The 17,272-nt window shown below is 39.5% G+C and overlaps 1 protein-coding gene across 2 annotated transcripts in view; it reads right to left on the bottom strand.

Moving 5' to 3' along the window:
• Positions 1-17,272, bottom strand: part of NAALADL2 (N-acetylated alpha-linked acidic dipeptidase like 2) — a 381,205-nt gene that overhangs the window by 306,470 nt on the left and 57,463 nt on the right. The window contains exon 2 of one of the 2 annotated variants that reach the window (XM_059855754.1): positions 13,537-13,615. Coding sequence is in view for 1 of the 2 variants with exons in the window: in XM_059855752.1 (XP_059711735.1) it covers positions 752-794 (43 nt within the window). In the remaining variant the exon portion in view is untranslated. Of the gene's footprint in view, positions 1-751; positions 988-13,536; positions 13,616-17,272 lie in introns of those variants that run through there. The other variant, XM_059855752.1, reaches the window with a different exon arrangement.

Raw genomic sequence — 17,272 nt, forward strand, 5'->3', positions numbered from 1 at the left:
ATGATAATATTTTCTGGGATGTTAAAACAGCCTGTTGAAAGAAAAAAGGGCTACTGGGAAAACATTCTTTCTCAAAGTAAAAACTTGACATTAATGTTGCAAAAGAAGGACTAAGCAAGATTTATGAAGTGTTGCATTCAGGATTCTACTGAAAATTTAAAATACCTAGGACAGAATACTCTGTTCTTACAGTTAGTCACACAAGTGCCCACAAGGGCTGTTTTGCATGCATGTGTTGGTGTAACCTCAGCACAACCCACAAAAGGAAAACAACACAAAGGCAACAAGCTGAAATAAGGCACGAATGCTAAACAGAAACAACATCCTTCATCTCCCTGCATCTGCCATGCCCTGCTCACAGGCACCAGGCAGCAAATTTGTGCAAAATAGTTGTGCAAAGCACCTCCTACCCTACGAGCATTTGCAGAAGGTTTAACAAAGCTACAGAACAGTAACCTCAACACCCACAGATCACCTTAAATTTAAAGCAACCTTTATTGACAGTACAGTGCCAAATGCTTACACGATCTTATCAGACCTTTCCTTGCCCTCCTAAATGCAAGCAGTGAGGTTTTTTTAAATAATGCACTGCAGAGATGAGTGATGCGGATTTCCTCCTCTCCCCAAAACACATGCAAGGACAAGTCCCCTCGCGTGGACACGCTGCACAGCCGGCAGCAGAACAAGCTCCCACACGCAGGGCAAGGATGCCCCAGAGCTCCCGAGAGCACAGCATTCCACGTGTGCTTACCTGGCTGGGCTGCACTCGCTGCACTGGGCTCGTTCTCTCCCATTTCCACAGAATTATGAACTCCCCTGAGAGGAGCTGAGCTGTTCCAGCCAGGGGACGTGGCTGCTGTGCAAGTTCTGACCTCCTGACTTTCCACCGTGGCGCGGTAACCCTATACCTGACTTTCTCCTGGGAATAATCAGTATCCTGCTTCCTGAGCTACCTGGGCCTGCCTGACCTGTTCCTCTATAAACTGACATCATATCCTTTGATCTACTTTGATTAACATGTGCTTTGGGCAAGGCTGCTTTGTCTCCTCTTGGGCTCTCGTGTTCCTTGGCTCCCCACCCTCTCCTTTCACTTTCACACAGGATGCAAGATGCAGCGTGTCTCTGGTTCGTGGCAGGTGTTTGGGACAAAATGCCAAAGACCACAGAAAGTCTGCAACTGCTTTTAGAGAACCTCTGAATTTGCATTTCGTAGGAAACCTAAATGTTAACTATCAAACCAGTGTCTGGGATGGGAACTTTGCAGCTCCCCACCAAAGAGAACAATGATTGCTGCCCATGCAGAGCCCCTTGGCAAAATCTTTGCAAAGAACCTCAAAGCCAACCCACCTTTCCCCTGCCTTTCCCAAGGATTATCCCCGAGGAAAATGCTTTCCTTCAACGCAGCAATTTCAATATTGTTTTGACTGTTTAACCAAAAGGGCTTCTAAACAAAACAAAAGGTTGTTTTTCTTGTCTTATCCTCCCTCTCCAGCACAAGCAGATAATCTTATCCAGCCACACTCCCAACTGAGTTACAAGAAAATATTTGCTCTTTTCTGCCACGTAAATCAAACAACAGGTGTCTGATACATTTGTAATCAATTTGTTGAAAAAGCACACCTGTCTCTCTGCCTTCAAAGTTAGTTTTACTTCAACATTTACATTTTCAACTGCCAATGACAAAAATCAAAGAGAAGACACAGCGTTATTTTAAAGGAACAAAAAAACCTGCAATTTAAAAGAGGTAATTAGCTCTCCCCATGTTAATCTCCATCTGGATTACACTCAAAATGGTCTAATCAATAGCGTTAGAAAAGTTTTGTAATCCAGAAGCAATTAAGTCTGTTTTTAAAACGAAAATGCATTGTTTTTTCTTCCTTTTTTTTTAAGTATTGAAACAGAAATACAGAGGGTAAAAATTAGAAGATGAGTTTTTCAAGATAATTCAGGCTAGGTAAAGTGCACTTTTCAAGTAAAATTTCTGAAACAAACTATGCTAATTCAAAAAAAAAAAATCTCATTTAGGAGTAAGAACATCCCCACCCCTCAAGGTAAGCAACACATAAGCTGAAGTAAAAGATATTTATGCCTTGAGTTTTGCTATAGAAGGTAAATCAGACAACCCCCAAACCTCAGTCATGAGAACAGTGAATTCCAAAAGAAGCTTTCACTTGGTTCACAGAAATGGAGTTTACAAGAAAATGCTCATGCTTTACTCTTACCTGATTATTATATTAATTGGGTTTATTTGACTGCTCCACAGCCAGAAAAGACACTTCACCAAGAAATCAAAGAGAAGAAAAATATACTTAGGTCTGAAATTAGGCCTTTTATTAATTTATTTCTGTTAGCAAGCTGAGCTATTGCTACATATCCCCCCACAATCAGCTCATGACCCAAAATTTCCAGTCAGTGGTTCCTTCAATTCACCAGGCTCATGCATCCTACTGTCATTTACTGCCAATGAGCCAAAGCTGCTCCTGGCCAGCTCAGGGTCAGTGCAAGGGGTGAGACTCCAGCAGACAGCTGGGGAATCTCCCCAGCTGCTCCCTGACTTCCAGTTCCAATGCTGAACATCGTCTTTGAATTAATTCACCGAGTTTCCTCTGGAAAGTGCCAGTGAAACATTCCACTGAAACATCCGTTTAGTGGGTGGAGGTTTTCAGTTCTAGTGCAGCTTCCTCTGCTTAAGGACAGAGATTACATGAAGTTATTTTGGTGTGCAAAGAAAAGAGTAAGTAAGAACTTTGGTTTTTCACTCTTGAAGCAGACACAAATCCACCAAAGTGGTCTTTCCTGAAAGCTTCTGTTAGGACAGTCACAGGACAACAAGTGTGCAAGACATAGAAAGACAGGAATAGACATAGAGTGAGCCTTTCTTAAAGGCTCTATGTCTATTCCTGCTTTTCAACCAGGTCCCTATTAAGAAAAGAGATACCTAAGTTGCACAATCCATTCCTGGGGACAGCAGAGGAGCACATTCAGAAACTTCTCCTTGACCACCAAACTTGAGGAAGTCAAAGATTTGGTACTGATCTTCTATGAACAAAGAAGTTTGAGTTGCTCTGTTTTTAAAAGACATGGTTAAGAAAAACAAGTTTATTTATCAATGACTTTCTGCACTGCAAAATAAAATATATTTGATAATTAACTGATGAGAGAAGCATCTAAAGCATTTCTTCCCTCTCCAAACCCAAACTGTCCAACTCTTGAAAGAGAAATCCTTATATAACCCGTGTTAGTATTACTTCTAAGCATGGTAAAAATCACAATGATTAGTTTTTACCCTCACTGCTGTACTCCATGAGGTGTCCCCCCAACCCCATAATGAGCTACTCATTCCAAAGAAAATGGAAGTCTAGGGCTATATAAATAACTCCTCTCCTTAGCTACTGAGTACCAGCACTTCCTTCAAGAGTAAGGTTTTGATTTTAGGCTTTTAGCACCTACAGAAGGATTTTGTAGTTACAGTTCTAGCATTTTCTCACATCACCTTCTGTTAACTCTTAAATATTTTTAAGAATTCAAGAGATGAGAGTGATAGTACTGAAAATACTTCTTCCCCTGAAATGAAGACTGCAAGTGGGAATAGCGCAAAAAGGACGGAAACTCAAGATTTTTCACACTCCCTCTCTCAACAATGACTGATGGTGAGAAGTGGCTTTCTTGCTTTTATGTTCTCCTAGAACTGTTTGTTGTGCTCAGTTGTGTGCAATGATTTAAATGGAGTGTTTTCCAAAAGAGAAACTCTGAATTCATTCACCCTCTCCAGAAAGAGCCAAGTGTGAAAATGCAGTGGCTTTGTTCTGCTCCCAGATAGAAAAAAAAAAGGAAGTGATTTTATGGATTTACTGCACATCAAATACAATATTTCTTAGTCTAAAGAGTGCATCTGACAGAAAGTGAACAGAAATGTAATTTGATGATTGTAGTGATCAGGGATGAAAAAGAGAAAATACAGTGATGCTGTGAATGAAGCCATGGCAAGCAGACCTCTGCATCCTCCTGCTGACACCATGGGTGACTGTAAGCCTAAATTCCATGTCACTGGAAACAGCACAGCCCACCAACAGTGCTGAGAATTGGCAGAGAATATTAATTTTGTCACAAGTTTCCTAGAGTAGGCCTGCAAAGCTAGAGGCCCTCACTACTGAAAGCCTTCAGAAAAGGCAAGGCTTCCTCTATGTGCTGGCCCAAAGGCTTTCAGGACTCTCACTTTTACTCAAGAATATTGTCATTTGATAGAATCAATGCCAACAAAGCAGTATCACCAACAGCTAACACTGCTGCTGTCACTCTTGACTGGTAACATGCTTTGTTACACTAGATACTCTACAGAGGGAACAGAAATAAACATTTTGGGGTTTGGTTTTTTCTAAAGAATATCATCCTAGTGTTTCCAAAACATGAATAATGAGACACAATTATTACAGATGAAATTGCAGAGATAATAAAAATAATATCCAGAACTGAAACATAAGAACTGTGGCTATGAAGAGTTCTTTTACACAATTGCTAAGATGACTCTGATCCAAGCTCTGTGAACACTTGCTCCTTGACAAGCACGTGTTTTAAAGTGCATCACAGGACAGAAACAGCCAATAAAGTTTCTTGCACTGACCACCCGTCTGGCTTCGTGGGCTGACAGTTCTGACAAGATGATAATAACAAATATTTCACCTTTAACAATGGCAGGAGTGCTGGGAGCAAAGGAACAGTGCCAATCCTGCCTGCCTCACTAAACCAGAAGGGCACAGATTCTGATGTTTGTATATTGTTTGGTTTTCTTGTTGTTAGTGCTGGTTATTTGTTTGTTTTTAACAGCAACATGGCTATTTCATTTATCACATGAAAAATGGTACAGCAAAAGGAACAGCATTATTTGGTTTGCCTCTAAATTACAAGCAGTTGTTTAGGCTACAACCTCAATTAAAACAGGAGATGAGAAGGAAAAATATTTTCTTCCACAATTAAAACTGACTAAACACAAAGGAAAAGATAACCAGTCTCAAAACCCACAGTGAAAAAGGTTTTCGATGTCTATGCAAATGATGCACTAAAAAAGGAGAGTGAGTGCCAGCAGCAGAGACCTTGCACAGACAGCACTGAGCAGTAAACAAAGCCCAGGAAAGACTTACCCCATCATTCCTCATCAACTTTTATTTCCAACTCTAATTGTGCTAACCACTTTTTCACCAGTTGCAAGGATGATGTGGTAGAAAACTTCACACAGATACTAACATCACCTCTTTGAAACTTAGTGAGAAACAAAATATATTTGTTCCCATTTATTTCTAAGCATTAATAACAGGTCATTACTGAAGAGATCAGAAAAAGCTCCAAAACTCCACTCTGACCTGCAACTCACTGATGTGGACTGAACAGAATTAAGATTTAGATCTTCCAGACCCCAGAGAAGGTGTTTTTCCCCTTTGGCCACTTTGCTGGGGGATGGTTGCACAGTGGATCATACTCCTTTTCCAAAAGCATATCCAGCAAAATGACTGACATGTTCAAGCTCTCCCTAATCCCTTGCTGAGTGAGAAAATCACTTGCCAAGGGAATTTATTAGTATGCAGAAAAAGAAGGATTCATTATTTTTTGTTGTTTTGTTAACAATGCATACATTATTTTCCAAATACCTGAATTATGGGTAACTGCTCTGTCTCTCTGAGACTTCACAGTCCTGACATGATTGACAATGTAACACAATGTGACCTGTTTTACCTTTTATGACCATAAGAAAACTGAGAACCTCTCTCCTTCTTCCCTCTCAAAATCCTGATTTGGAAGGCTGAAACAAGACCACTTTCCTCACAGAAGTATTTTTCCCTCCACAGAAAACAGGTGCTTTGTCAAAATGCAATTTTTGAGGTTCCTTTAAATTCCATTTTCTAATCAGTTCCTGCTCCTCAGTTTTCACTCCCAGGGCATTAGCAACCAAACCTCAAAAAAAAAAAGGTAGCAATCAAAATCAGCAATGGCCTCCTGATTCACTTTTAATGTTTTCTACTTCCTAGTTAATGAAAATATAGGTCTGTAGAAAATAAATAACAACTCAAGCTTCAGCAGCTTCAGACTTCAGCAGCTGAAGGATGAGTGCACAGAAGCCAAAGCTGCAGACACATTACTGTGAAGTTGGTTTGCAGAAGGTAGAAAAAAAAGAAGGATTAGTTTCCCCTGTTTCCTTCTAATTTGGTCTTTTCTGTATTCAACAAACTCCTATATTCATTAAACTTCTATAAAGGTCTAGTGCACAGAAGATGGTACTTTTTAATCTGAGGCTATAAATGACAGTAATGCAGAGTATACAAAATATAATAAAAATCCCCCTGCCCTTTGATCCACTTGATTATTTAGGAAAACAGTAGAATTAAACCAGAGCTCTTTAAAGATGCTGTTTGTTTGGCTGAAAAATGTCTTCACAATTTATTTCTACCACCCTTACTTTTGATGAATCTTGTAGCTATAATTGAAAGCAAAGGAAAAATTGCATGACAAAAGTAAGCAGCTTAAGAAAAGGAGAATGGAAGAGTGAGGGAATGAAGAAAGTTTGTCAGCAAGAGAGCTCACGTTATAAATGCTAATACTAACTCCATCCTCCACAACTAAGAAGTAAATCTTACTATTCTAAGATCACATTAGGAAGCACAAAGTCTAGAAACCTAATACAGGAAATCAAAGCTGATCAGATCTAAATAGAAAAAAAAAAAATCACCATTTTATCCTTTCTGTCTAAGAAAAAGCACCTTTTCAAAAAAGGGTTTTGATTTTGGCAAGATGAACACACATCTCTGGATCCATCTAGCACAGCTGGGAAGGGCTGTAGCTTTAAGTAGGTCAGCTTGCATTCCAGGCACATATGTAAGCTTTTATAACAAATTTACTATATGAAATACAGTCATTTAACATGGAGATGGATTTTCAAGCCAACAAAGACTTGAATGCTGAAATATCTTCTATCCCAGCAAATACAGAAGAGCCAAGAAGAATCTTATGAGTGAATCTTCATTCACTAAAGACTGCTACAACAGGAGAGCTGTAAAACCCGCACACATAAATACATATAAAGATATATAGCTGTGTATATCCTACAGAGAAGCAAGAGTAGGCTACAAAGGACCTCACAGTGTGGGACTGCCCTGTACAGCAGGACAGGCAGCTCCTGCAATCCACACTTTCCATCAAGCAGAGCCTAAATCCCTCCAGAATGGAGCAAAGCAACCAAACTGCCCTGACACACCATCCACCAGGCTAAACAAGGTCTCTGACAAACACTTTTGTCTCATCTATGGACCAACGAGGGCACAAACAGACCAGAAAAGCCTCTGAGCTGATGTTCCCGCAGCCATTTGTTCCTTTTCTAGCCAGCAGACTTGCTGCCCTCTTGTGCCAGGTGTGGCTGTCTCCTGACAAAGCTCTGGTAAGCCATTCCCTTCACCAGCCCCACTGATGCCTTTGCTTGGATTCTAAAATTAGGAGCCAGGCACATTAAGGGATAAAGGGTTTTTACCTGGGTCTTTAATAAGGATTTTTATGGTGTAACAATTTGCCAAGGTGGAACATGCCAAAATGCACACACATGGCAGATCATGGATACAATTTTATAGATTTTGTAAATTAGCTCATCTAACAAAGATGCCCTGATGAGAGGCTTGAATGAATAGCATGACTTCTCCCTATCCCAAAGTACTCCCCCTAGATGGGTTTAATCCTAGTTTACAGGATGTGTTTTAGAGAGGACCTTGGTTTTTTAAGGTAGATTAGGGTTTGCTGGCCTCCAGCTTTGAGGTCTTTGGGATGTTTGCTCTTCTGGCCTAAAAGAATACCAGGACTATGCTAAAACACCAGGGTTTAGGAAATTACAAGTATGCATGCTAAGGGTACTGAGAATACATAAGAGGTATAGATAAAAGAAAAGGCAAAAAATCATCATGGCATCACCCCAGTAGGAAGGTCTCCAGTATTTCCTGCTGCCTAAAAAATGTAAATCAGCCCCTGCAGGGGCACCCACAGGGGAACAAGAAGCTTTTCCTTGCTGCTGGCAGGCTGCAAGGGGAGCACAGGCTCCCTGACCCAGCTGCTCCGTGCAGGGCACACGCTCAGCTCAGCACAGCCTCACCCCCATCTCCTCCTCTCCAGGGACAGCCTCGCACATCACACCTGCTTACAGCCCCCTGCAGATGCAGCACAGCTCCTCAGCCTGCAGAAAAGCACATTCCACTGGATTTTAACAACCAGGCTGCAGGATCAGGTGGGCAGGCACTGGGACTGCACAAAGAGAGGCCAAGGTTCTGGCCCAGCACCATCTCTGCATCCAAGTTGTGCTCCAGACTGAATAAATTCCTCCTTTTTTCCAAACTAGTTGTTAGATCAATTATTTACTATAAGTAACTCCCCATACAAAGCCTTTCTAGTGTGGAATAACACTCTTCATTGCTGTTTGCATCTCTGAATCAGCTTTGCAGTACTGCTAAAAAACAGAAGGAGCTCTATTTTTCCAGAGAGAGTAAAGGCAGCAAAATCTTATTCTCCCCAACTGAGGGGAAAAAAAGACAAATTATTTTTAGATTAGTACTGTTTTCCATTTCTCCCCAAATCCACAATAAAGTTTTATTTTTCCCAATTCCAGTTGCAGGGCTGTACTCTTAGAAAACACAGCTGTTGGCTTGGTACTTACTTGTGTGCAGTTATTGCATTGCTTCCCATACTTTCACATGGATTTTTTAAATACAGAAGCAATACAGGAAATTAGATCTAAAATGCATCAGCCATGACCTTTTTTTTTTCCTGCTGTATCATATGCTTTAGCCAATAAATTGTCTCCATATCTCAAATGGACAGGACATCATGTAGCACAAAACAGCACAGATTCCAAAATAAAGGAGGAGAAGCTAATTTGTGTCCATAATTAAGAAAAGAAATCAGAATATCACTTTCATACAGTGCTTATGATACACACAAAAAAAGTAAAATCTTTTCATTTTTGTCTGCTCTGGGTTCAATTTTCCACGACTTTCTGTGTTTCAGTTCCATAAGAAATGAAGCAGCCCAACAGAAATTACTGCAATATGGGTCAGTAAAAGAATAAAACCCTTGCAAAAGTAAGTTGAAGGTGTCAAGACTGGCTGATTTAAAGTATCATATTGTAAGTTTCCTTAACCAACATTTCAACCTAACCAATGTTTAAATAGATCAGTAATACTGACATTTCCTAAGACAGCTGCAGGCATTTCAACAGAATGCTGAAAGCATTTAATATACTCCACTCACATTCCTTACACCATGATGGACAACAATGATTTAAAGTTTAAAATTATTCCATTTGAATTGCAAATAAAAGAACATTTCTGTAACATGTTAACATGGCAGAAGTTGGTTGTACTTTTTTCAACAGAAATCCACTGTAAAGAGAGAATAATACAAACTGCCCACAGTTAAAAAGAAAAAAAAAAGCTTACTTATTGCCTTGATTCAATTATAAGTATTTTTAAGGTATTTTGCTATCTTAGAATCTGCTACAGGGGAGTAAGCAGCCAGCAATTTGGACATCTTGGACATGAACACAGATTCATCTTAAAATTTTAATCTTTTCCTTCATTGATACAGCAGATTAAAGCACAGCTTTGAGTCTTTGGGTCCAGCGTTTCTGTAACACCAGTGCAGTTGCAGCTCCCTCCATGCTAGTGGTTAAATTTGGGTTAATACAGTTCTATCCACAGACAATTACAAGTGCAGATGATGAGAAAGAGCAGTCTTGCCCCAGACCAAGGTTGCCCTAAAGAATACAAGTTACCAGTCCAGAGCAGTTTATCCAAACTTTCCCATGAATCATCATGAGCTGTGAAACATTTCTCAATACCCTGTAGCAAACTCAGGGCTTGTAATACAAGTATAAACCATTAAAAAGATAAATAGTAAGTCAGATGCTGCAGCCTACAAGAGAAAGAAGGAGAAAGACCATTTTGTTAATGACAATGGCCTCAAGGCTTTGGCTATGCACACAGAAACTCTTCAAACCTTTCACCTGATTTTCTGAGGATCTCCAGTTACAAGGAAGCAGTTCCACACAGCTGGCTGCTGCTGTCTGGCCTCTGTGTGTTTGCTTGGGGACAGAGAGGGAGACTGGATTGTGCAGACAAAAAAAAAGTTGGATGAAAATGCTGATAAAAATCAGATTATGATTCCAAGTCTGATAATTACAAAGCCTGCAGTAAATTTAATAGATTTCTTTGCAAATTCCATCAATACATTTCCATGCAAACAGTGTTTTTTGACAGCTGGTCAGGTTTCACACTATGCCAAAATGCTCTACAGTTTCAGCTGTAAGAACAACTATTAACAAAAAGCCTGAACTCAACTAGAAACAAGGGAAGCAAGCATTTGGCAAATGACAATTGCTCTTACCAGTAAGAGAGAGGTGTTTGATTTTTTTTGTTTAAGAATCCCCAAGATGATACAACTGTAGATATATACACACTATAACCTCACTTTTGCCTGGTGTAAGAAGTGGGCCCAAAATTTCCAGGCAGATCTTTTGTCCAACAGCTCAAAATGAGAAACCAACCTGTTTCCTACAGCTTTGACCTCATCAATAGGCACCAAAGTTGTTTCTGAGAAACAGAAGAGCAAAGAAAATTACTTGAAATGTTCAAAACACACAGGGTTATGCAGCCTCTGCAAGTCAGTTGAACTTCTTTCCTTAATAATTATCTCCATATAAAAGAGAAACAGTTACTGGATCAACATTCACTTGATGACAACAACATTCATGGGGTAATGTCCATGCACTTTCCCAAAAGTCTTCTAGGGAATACCAAATTAACACCACAGCCTCACAGAAACATCACCTACTACAACCCTACTGCGGCACAAAGAGAGATCCACCCCTTGTGCTGACACCTGTGTTCAAAATCCATTTGAATTGTTTAAGAACAACTTGTACAAGGTCAAGTCTGTCAGAGTCCTCACTGTGTTCTCAGCCTGACATTATTTCTGTGTAAGAAGGGAAACAAAGCAGATGTGTCACTTCAGAGCTGTGTTTAACCACAAAAAGGCTTCTTCTCAGGGCTGCAATTATAACACAAACTCCAGCTCATTATCTTTTAGCACTAATGATAATTTTCAGAGGGCTCTCAGACTAAGAAAACAGAACTTTACATGGAATTAGGTCTAAGAGCTCTCAATTTTAGGCAAATCTCTTCCTTGAAAGCACAATAATGCATGGGACAAGAAGCACACATTTTCTTCCTTGAAGTAAAACGCTTGATTTGCTTCTATTCCTCTTGTGTTTCTTTCTAGAAATGTGAAATACACACAGAGGCAAAACACAAAAGATACAAATCTAACCCAGCCACGATGCATATTGAGGATAAAGTGTGCAAACCCTGAGAAATCCTTCTTCATGAGCTCAAGAGATGAGCCAGTGTCAACTCCTATGCGGTGACAAGGGACCTCAGCCCATCCTCCCAGGTTGCCAGGCAACCGTTCCTGTATCCTTGGCTTTATTCATCAGCCATTAAGCACCATCAGGCTCCCTTTCTTTTCTCCCTCACACAGGCTCCCACTCTCTGAGATGGATGAAGGGGAGGGGGAAGTTAAACAACATGACTTTCTTTCCAGGCAGAAGCAACATTCTGAGTTTTAATAGCTGATAGGTTTTAGCCAATTCACACAACTCAGGTAATTGCTTTGTAGTGAAAGGTACAGCATGATTGCAAGGTATGGCTGCATTAGGAAGAAGGTTCTGTTAAAAGCTGACATTAATGGACATCTAATATTATTAGACAATGATGATCTCATGCTGACAGTACTAAAGTACCCTTTAAATTTGTAAAAAATAAAGCAACAGATGACAGTTTTTTTAAACCCACAAGAAAGGCATTCACCATGAGGAAGTGCTGTTCAAAACTGTGTAAAGAAAAATAAAAACCAACTGATCTCAGAAGCAGAACTGTGCTATCTTTAACTAATTCCAGGGAAACAAAGCAGTACTTCAGCCACTGGAGGTACTGATCCAGTCCTTACTATCTGTGCAAATACACCCCCTGCTCTGAAGCACTTGTCTCTCTGTCATTCTCAAGCCTCAGGTTCAATTCCACTGGCAGGCACCAGCAGGGCAGTCCTACAACCCAAACAGAGCTGGGCAGTGCAAATGAAGGGGAAGATTCCTGCCCTCTCACCCCAGGTTGGCTCCAGCCAGGGAGCAGCTCTCACTCAGCTCCTCACATGGCAGCCCAAGTGTCCCCAGTGTCACAGGACAAGGGGCAGGGCCATGCTGAGGACAGGGGGGAGGACACAGCTCTTTCAGCTTAAGTCCACTCTTGCATCACCTTATGCTGCCATCAAATACCCAACAACTAATGAATCTGATTTAGTTCTAGAAGTACCTGACACTAAAGGGCAAATCCTGGTCCTTTAAACCAAATACACAACTGAGCAAACTCTGACAGAGAACACTTCCAATTTATTGTGCTCCTGGGCTGTGGGACTACGGCTTGTGCCAGTATCACAACCCCAGTACTGGGATATGAAGTGGCAGATGCTTTCTGTGATGTCTACATGCATGGTTAAACCTGGGGTGAGTTTTGCTTGAAAATAAAGGTTTTTGGGTACAGCAACCTCACTGGGGCCTTCAGCCACAGACACAGCATGGCACGTAGAATCAAGAAGTTCCAAACACTGAAAATTAATCATTCTGAGTGATTTCAATGAAGGAACAAGACATGCTACACATTCAAATCCGGTAAAACCATGATAAAGTTGAGATTAAGAACACTTAGCTGTACTCACAGGTAACTAACTGTTCATAAAGTTTTTAAAAGAATTCTTTTCTGCAATGACTTCACAAACAAAACAAGTTTGCCACAGCAAGTTAAACAATTCTGGAGGAGAAAGGCTAAAAATATGCAGTTAGAGGATACATTTTCCATATACATGAGAAATCAAAGCATATACATACATAATAAAAGCTGTAGAGTGCTGAAAATTAGTCTCTGGTTTGGCTCTTACTTTCCTACAGATATTTAATTACCCCTTCATCATTTTCACTGCCTTGCTCCCTATACCAGGAGTATGGTACCATGAAAGGAAAATTAAGAGGAAGAAAAATGTGAATTACCATTCTACCAATTTTGTTTGCAACTGAGCTCCCAACATACAGAAGCTCAGAGCTGCAACCTGATTTTCAATTATTTATACTTTGTTGCCTTTTTAATTTCATATTTTCCTTTCAATTAGAATGATCTCTCCTTCATATGCACATTCAATTTTCAGACAAAACCAGACAGTTACCAAGGCAGTATGTATGACACATAAGCATTCATGCCACTGTCATTTCTTTTAATTACTGAAGCCATACTCAAATTACTGGCTTATGCTTACACTTTATTTTGACTAAATTTTAAGTTTTGCAACTTAACTCCTTAAAATACATTTTTATTCTGAGCACATGATATCCTCACATTTGTTCATTTGTTCCAAGCTGAATAATAGCCATGATGAGAAGAAAAGTTAGAAGAGGTTTTTTTCATTTACCTTAAAGCCAAGATGGGATCAGTTTTGTAGAGACTTTGTCACGAAGGCATATTTTCAATCTGGCCTCTACACTAATTCTCTGCAAAAGAGGGATACATCACATTTTATAATACCACTCATTGAAACAGAAAACTGATCATTTGCAATGATGCAAATTGTAAATATAAACAGAAGATGCATTTTCCTGACATTGCAGCAAAGTAGAACGTATTTCGAAGCATGATGGTACTTAGGAAGTATTTTTCTTACTTAGAGAAACAAAATATCTGCCTAAAATGTTAAAACCAATGTCCTTGTAGCCAGCAAGGTCTGTTTCATGAAGACTCATGACTCCTCAGCAAGGAATTTGTGGTGGCACCTCTGCTATACCACAAAACACTGAACAATAAACAATTGCCTTTGTTATCCATCAGCAAACAGAAAGTGTTTTTATTACAAAAAACAAACAACACTGATATTATGATCATTTCAATATTTCACATATTTCCCAGTAGCCACCTCATTATCACCCATATAAATCTCCCTCCTTCTTTAATGAAATTCAGTCGTCAAAGTGTTCCTTCCTTAAGCAAAACAAGGTAGTTCAGTACATATTTAAACAGTCTCTGTGCATATCACTGAAGCTCAGTCGTAATCAAGGCTTATTATAATGATTCCACAGATTGCTCCACTAATAAGCAAGCTTCCATTGCTGAACTCCATAAATTATAAAACAAAGAGGGAAAAGGACCAATAGCAACCAACTTTTGCCCTAACTTTCTGTAAACACAACCGTATCAGTAAAGAAGTAATTAAAACAAAATGAAAAAGACAAATGCACTGGGAGTGTTGAAGGAAAGACTGGCACCCAGTGCCAAGGTCTGGTTCACTCAGTGGTGTTGGACCTCAGAGGTCTTTTCCAACCTCACTGATTCTGTGACTTCTTTTCAATGTCCAGAATGCAGAACCCACCCAGCTCCTCCATTACTCCATTTCACAGCACCACAACCAGCACTAATCCAAATGAACAAAGAACACACTGAACTAGCAGGAGTTCCATCTCCCAGACACTTGGCTTTAATATAAATTTTACTGATTTTACAGTCAGAGCAGGAATAGCAATGTTAGATTGGAATGCTCAGAGCTTTGTATAGCCAAATAAAACTAAGAGAAAAATACCAGTCCTAAAGAAAATTCATGTCTTGCCCCTCAAAAACCCAGTCCCCTCTTGACAAAGGCAGTTGAAAGCAAACTGCAGCAAATCAGCAAAAATTTAAACTGAAGGATGGATTTTCTGGGTTCCAAAAAGCACATTTCCTTGACAATACAATATTGTACTACTCTTCTGCAAAAGAACACCTCTAGACTATACAGCACCTGTAAGTACATCTCACATTCATGGTCTGACTGGACAAGACAGAAGGAAGATGAAAAAAAACAACAAAAAACCCCAGTCTTTTTCCTGGACCAGAAAAAAACCCTATTTGCTCACAGGTCTCAGATAAAAGCTTCACGTTACACCATTTTATCTTTTTTACAGTTTTACTGCTCAAAAGATGAACTATGAGATTAAATCCAACTTTCTATTAAGCTCTAGAGACAGTCACATGCCATGCAACTCATAAGGCTTCAGAGTTTGGACACAGCAGTAGATATTGAATATATGAGGGAAGCATTTCAAAAAGGCATTAACACTAATAGGGCTTACATATGTGTATCAAGGGAAGAATAGCTGCTAAGTTATGACACTCCTCAGTCCTGACCCAGAGGTACAGAAAGAAGCTGTCTGTATAATTCCACTGAATTCTGAGAGATTCTCCTAAATTCACCCACTTAGAAGACTGATTTTTTTTTTTTTTTAAGGCATCTACTGGAGAAGAAAAGAAGTGAGGAGGAAAAAATATGTCAAACCATACACTAATCACTCAAACATGGTTGTGTTTTACCAGTTTGAAGAACAAGTGCAGGGGCAAATTTAGCAGACACAGAATGGGGGTTGCTTTGTTTATTCAGTTGAAAATCAATGGGAAAAAAAACCCCACAGTGAACGATTCCACAGAACATCCACAGATTATAGTTTTGTCCTGTCTCTCACATTTGGACATGCAGAACACTAAGTTTTTTTCTGCCACCATGACTAATAACTGCAGGCTCTCACACCCCTACACCTTCTAGATATACAGTTAAAAAGGAGCAAAACAATTTGTTGACATAGTAACAATAAGATTCAGGGAACTGAAAATAAAAGGTCATGTTTCAGTTTTACCAGCCAGAGCCATTTATTACATTAGTGACCACCTTCCTTGGCAGTAATGACTGTGTTCATCCATGACACCTTTATATAACTTTTATGCAGCTAGCAAAAGTACAGATTATGACTCTGAAGTAATTTCAGTAGGGAAGCCTGAGAAAAAATATTCCTGCACACAAATCCCGAAGAAACTGTTCTCTCCTCAACAAAGTTTATATCTGAGAGGATAAGTATTTCTTGCTAGGAGAGAATATTGCAAATTAGAGCAGAAATCCCATTTCACTTAAAATTGTAATTCCTGTGTTTCACATGAGGCTCAGAATTCAGTGGGTAGAGAGGGCAGGGAGAGGAAGGAGGGACACAAGGATACAGCAGCTCTTGGATTAGATGTTGCCACTTTCAATCCATCATCACATTTTCTCAGATTATGAAAATGAATTTTTCCCAGTAGTACATTTTACACTTGACAGATTACAGATCAGTTTACACATTCACAATTGGAGCACTTGGATTTTACAAAAGTTCAGGTCTTTTGAGACCAGCATTTGTTATACGGTTTGACATGAGTCAAGAGAAACATTCTATGAGACAATGCCAGAGACACTTTCTGGCAATGAAATGGGAGAAGTCACAAACCTCTTAATGATCTCTGCAGCCAGCCTGAATTTAACACATTTTCTTTGACTTTACAGCTGGCTCAGAAAGGTCATTAGACTATTATATCTACTGTTATGTAGAGCAGCACTATACACATGTAAAGTTTCTATAGCAACACTTTCTTAATTCACTCTTTAAGCAAAACACCAATTAGCTTTTTATTATAGCCAATTAAAAAAATCTGCACACTAATTGACAACCTCTCCACACAGAATTTAAGCTTATGCAGAGGAAAATTGCAGTAAAATTTTTTTATGGTAATAGCTTACTTCCTATTCTCCCCTCTTAAGAGAACAGTAAATTATTCATGATCGGTGCTGAACATCTATTTTCCAATCTAAACCGTTTAGACACAGAAGTAACCTATCCTGATATGCCTTAAATCTGAGGAGAGCCTGAAGATTACAGGTTTCAAAAAGGCATCAGAAATGTAATCAGCTGACTTATTTCTGCATTGCAGGAAACTGGGCATTGGCCCTTGCACCTGGAGATCATGCAAGAGGCAGCCAGCAAAGTGTTTCTCTTTCAGAGTAGCCAAGCGTGTTGAGCCAAGTGAGAAAGATGGCAAAAAAAACAGTACCACAAGTCAAATTTAGCAGGGCAGAAAAGACATTTTCATTTCCTTCTTTGTACTTAGTGTTGGTTTTCTCAGATGTCTTCTGCACAGCTGGTGATGACAGCTTCTTTGTATGTCACTTCAAGTAGCAAATATCAAGACAAATTAGTCAGAAACCAGTCACTGAACACAATATAAAAGGGAATACAACATGATGCAGAGTATCAGGAGAAATAGTCAACAAGAGAAGTTAAACCATCCTTTTTTTGTAAGATCTTCTGCAGGAAGCTGAA

Source organism: Haemorhous mexicanus, chromosome 10 (assembly GCF_027477595.1).
Source record: "Haemorhous mexicanus isolate bHaeMex1 chromosome 10, bHaeMex1.pri, whole genome shotgun sequence".
NCBI classification, from domain to species: Eukaryota; Metazoa; Chordata; class Aves; order Passeriformes; family Fringillidae; genus Haemorhous; species Haemorhous mexicanus.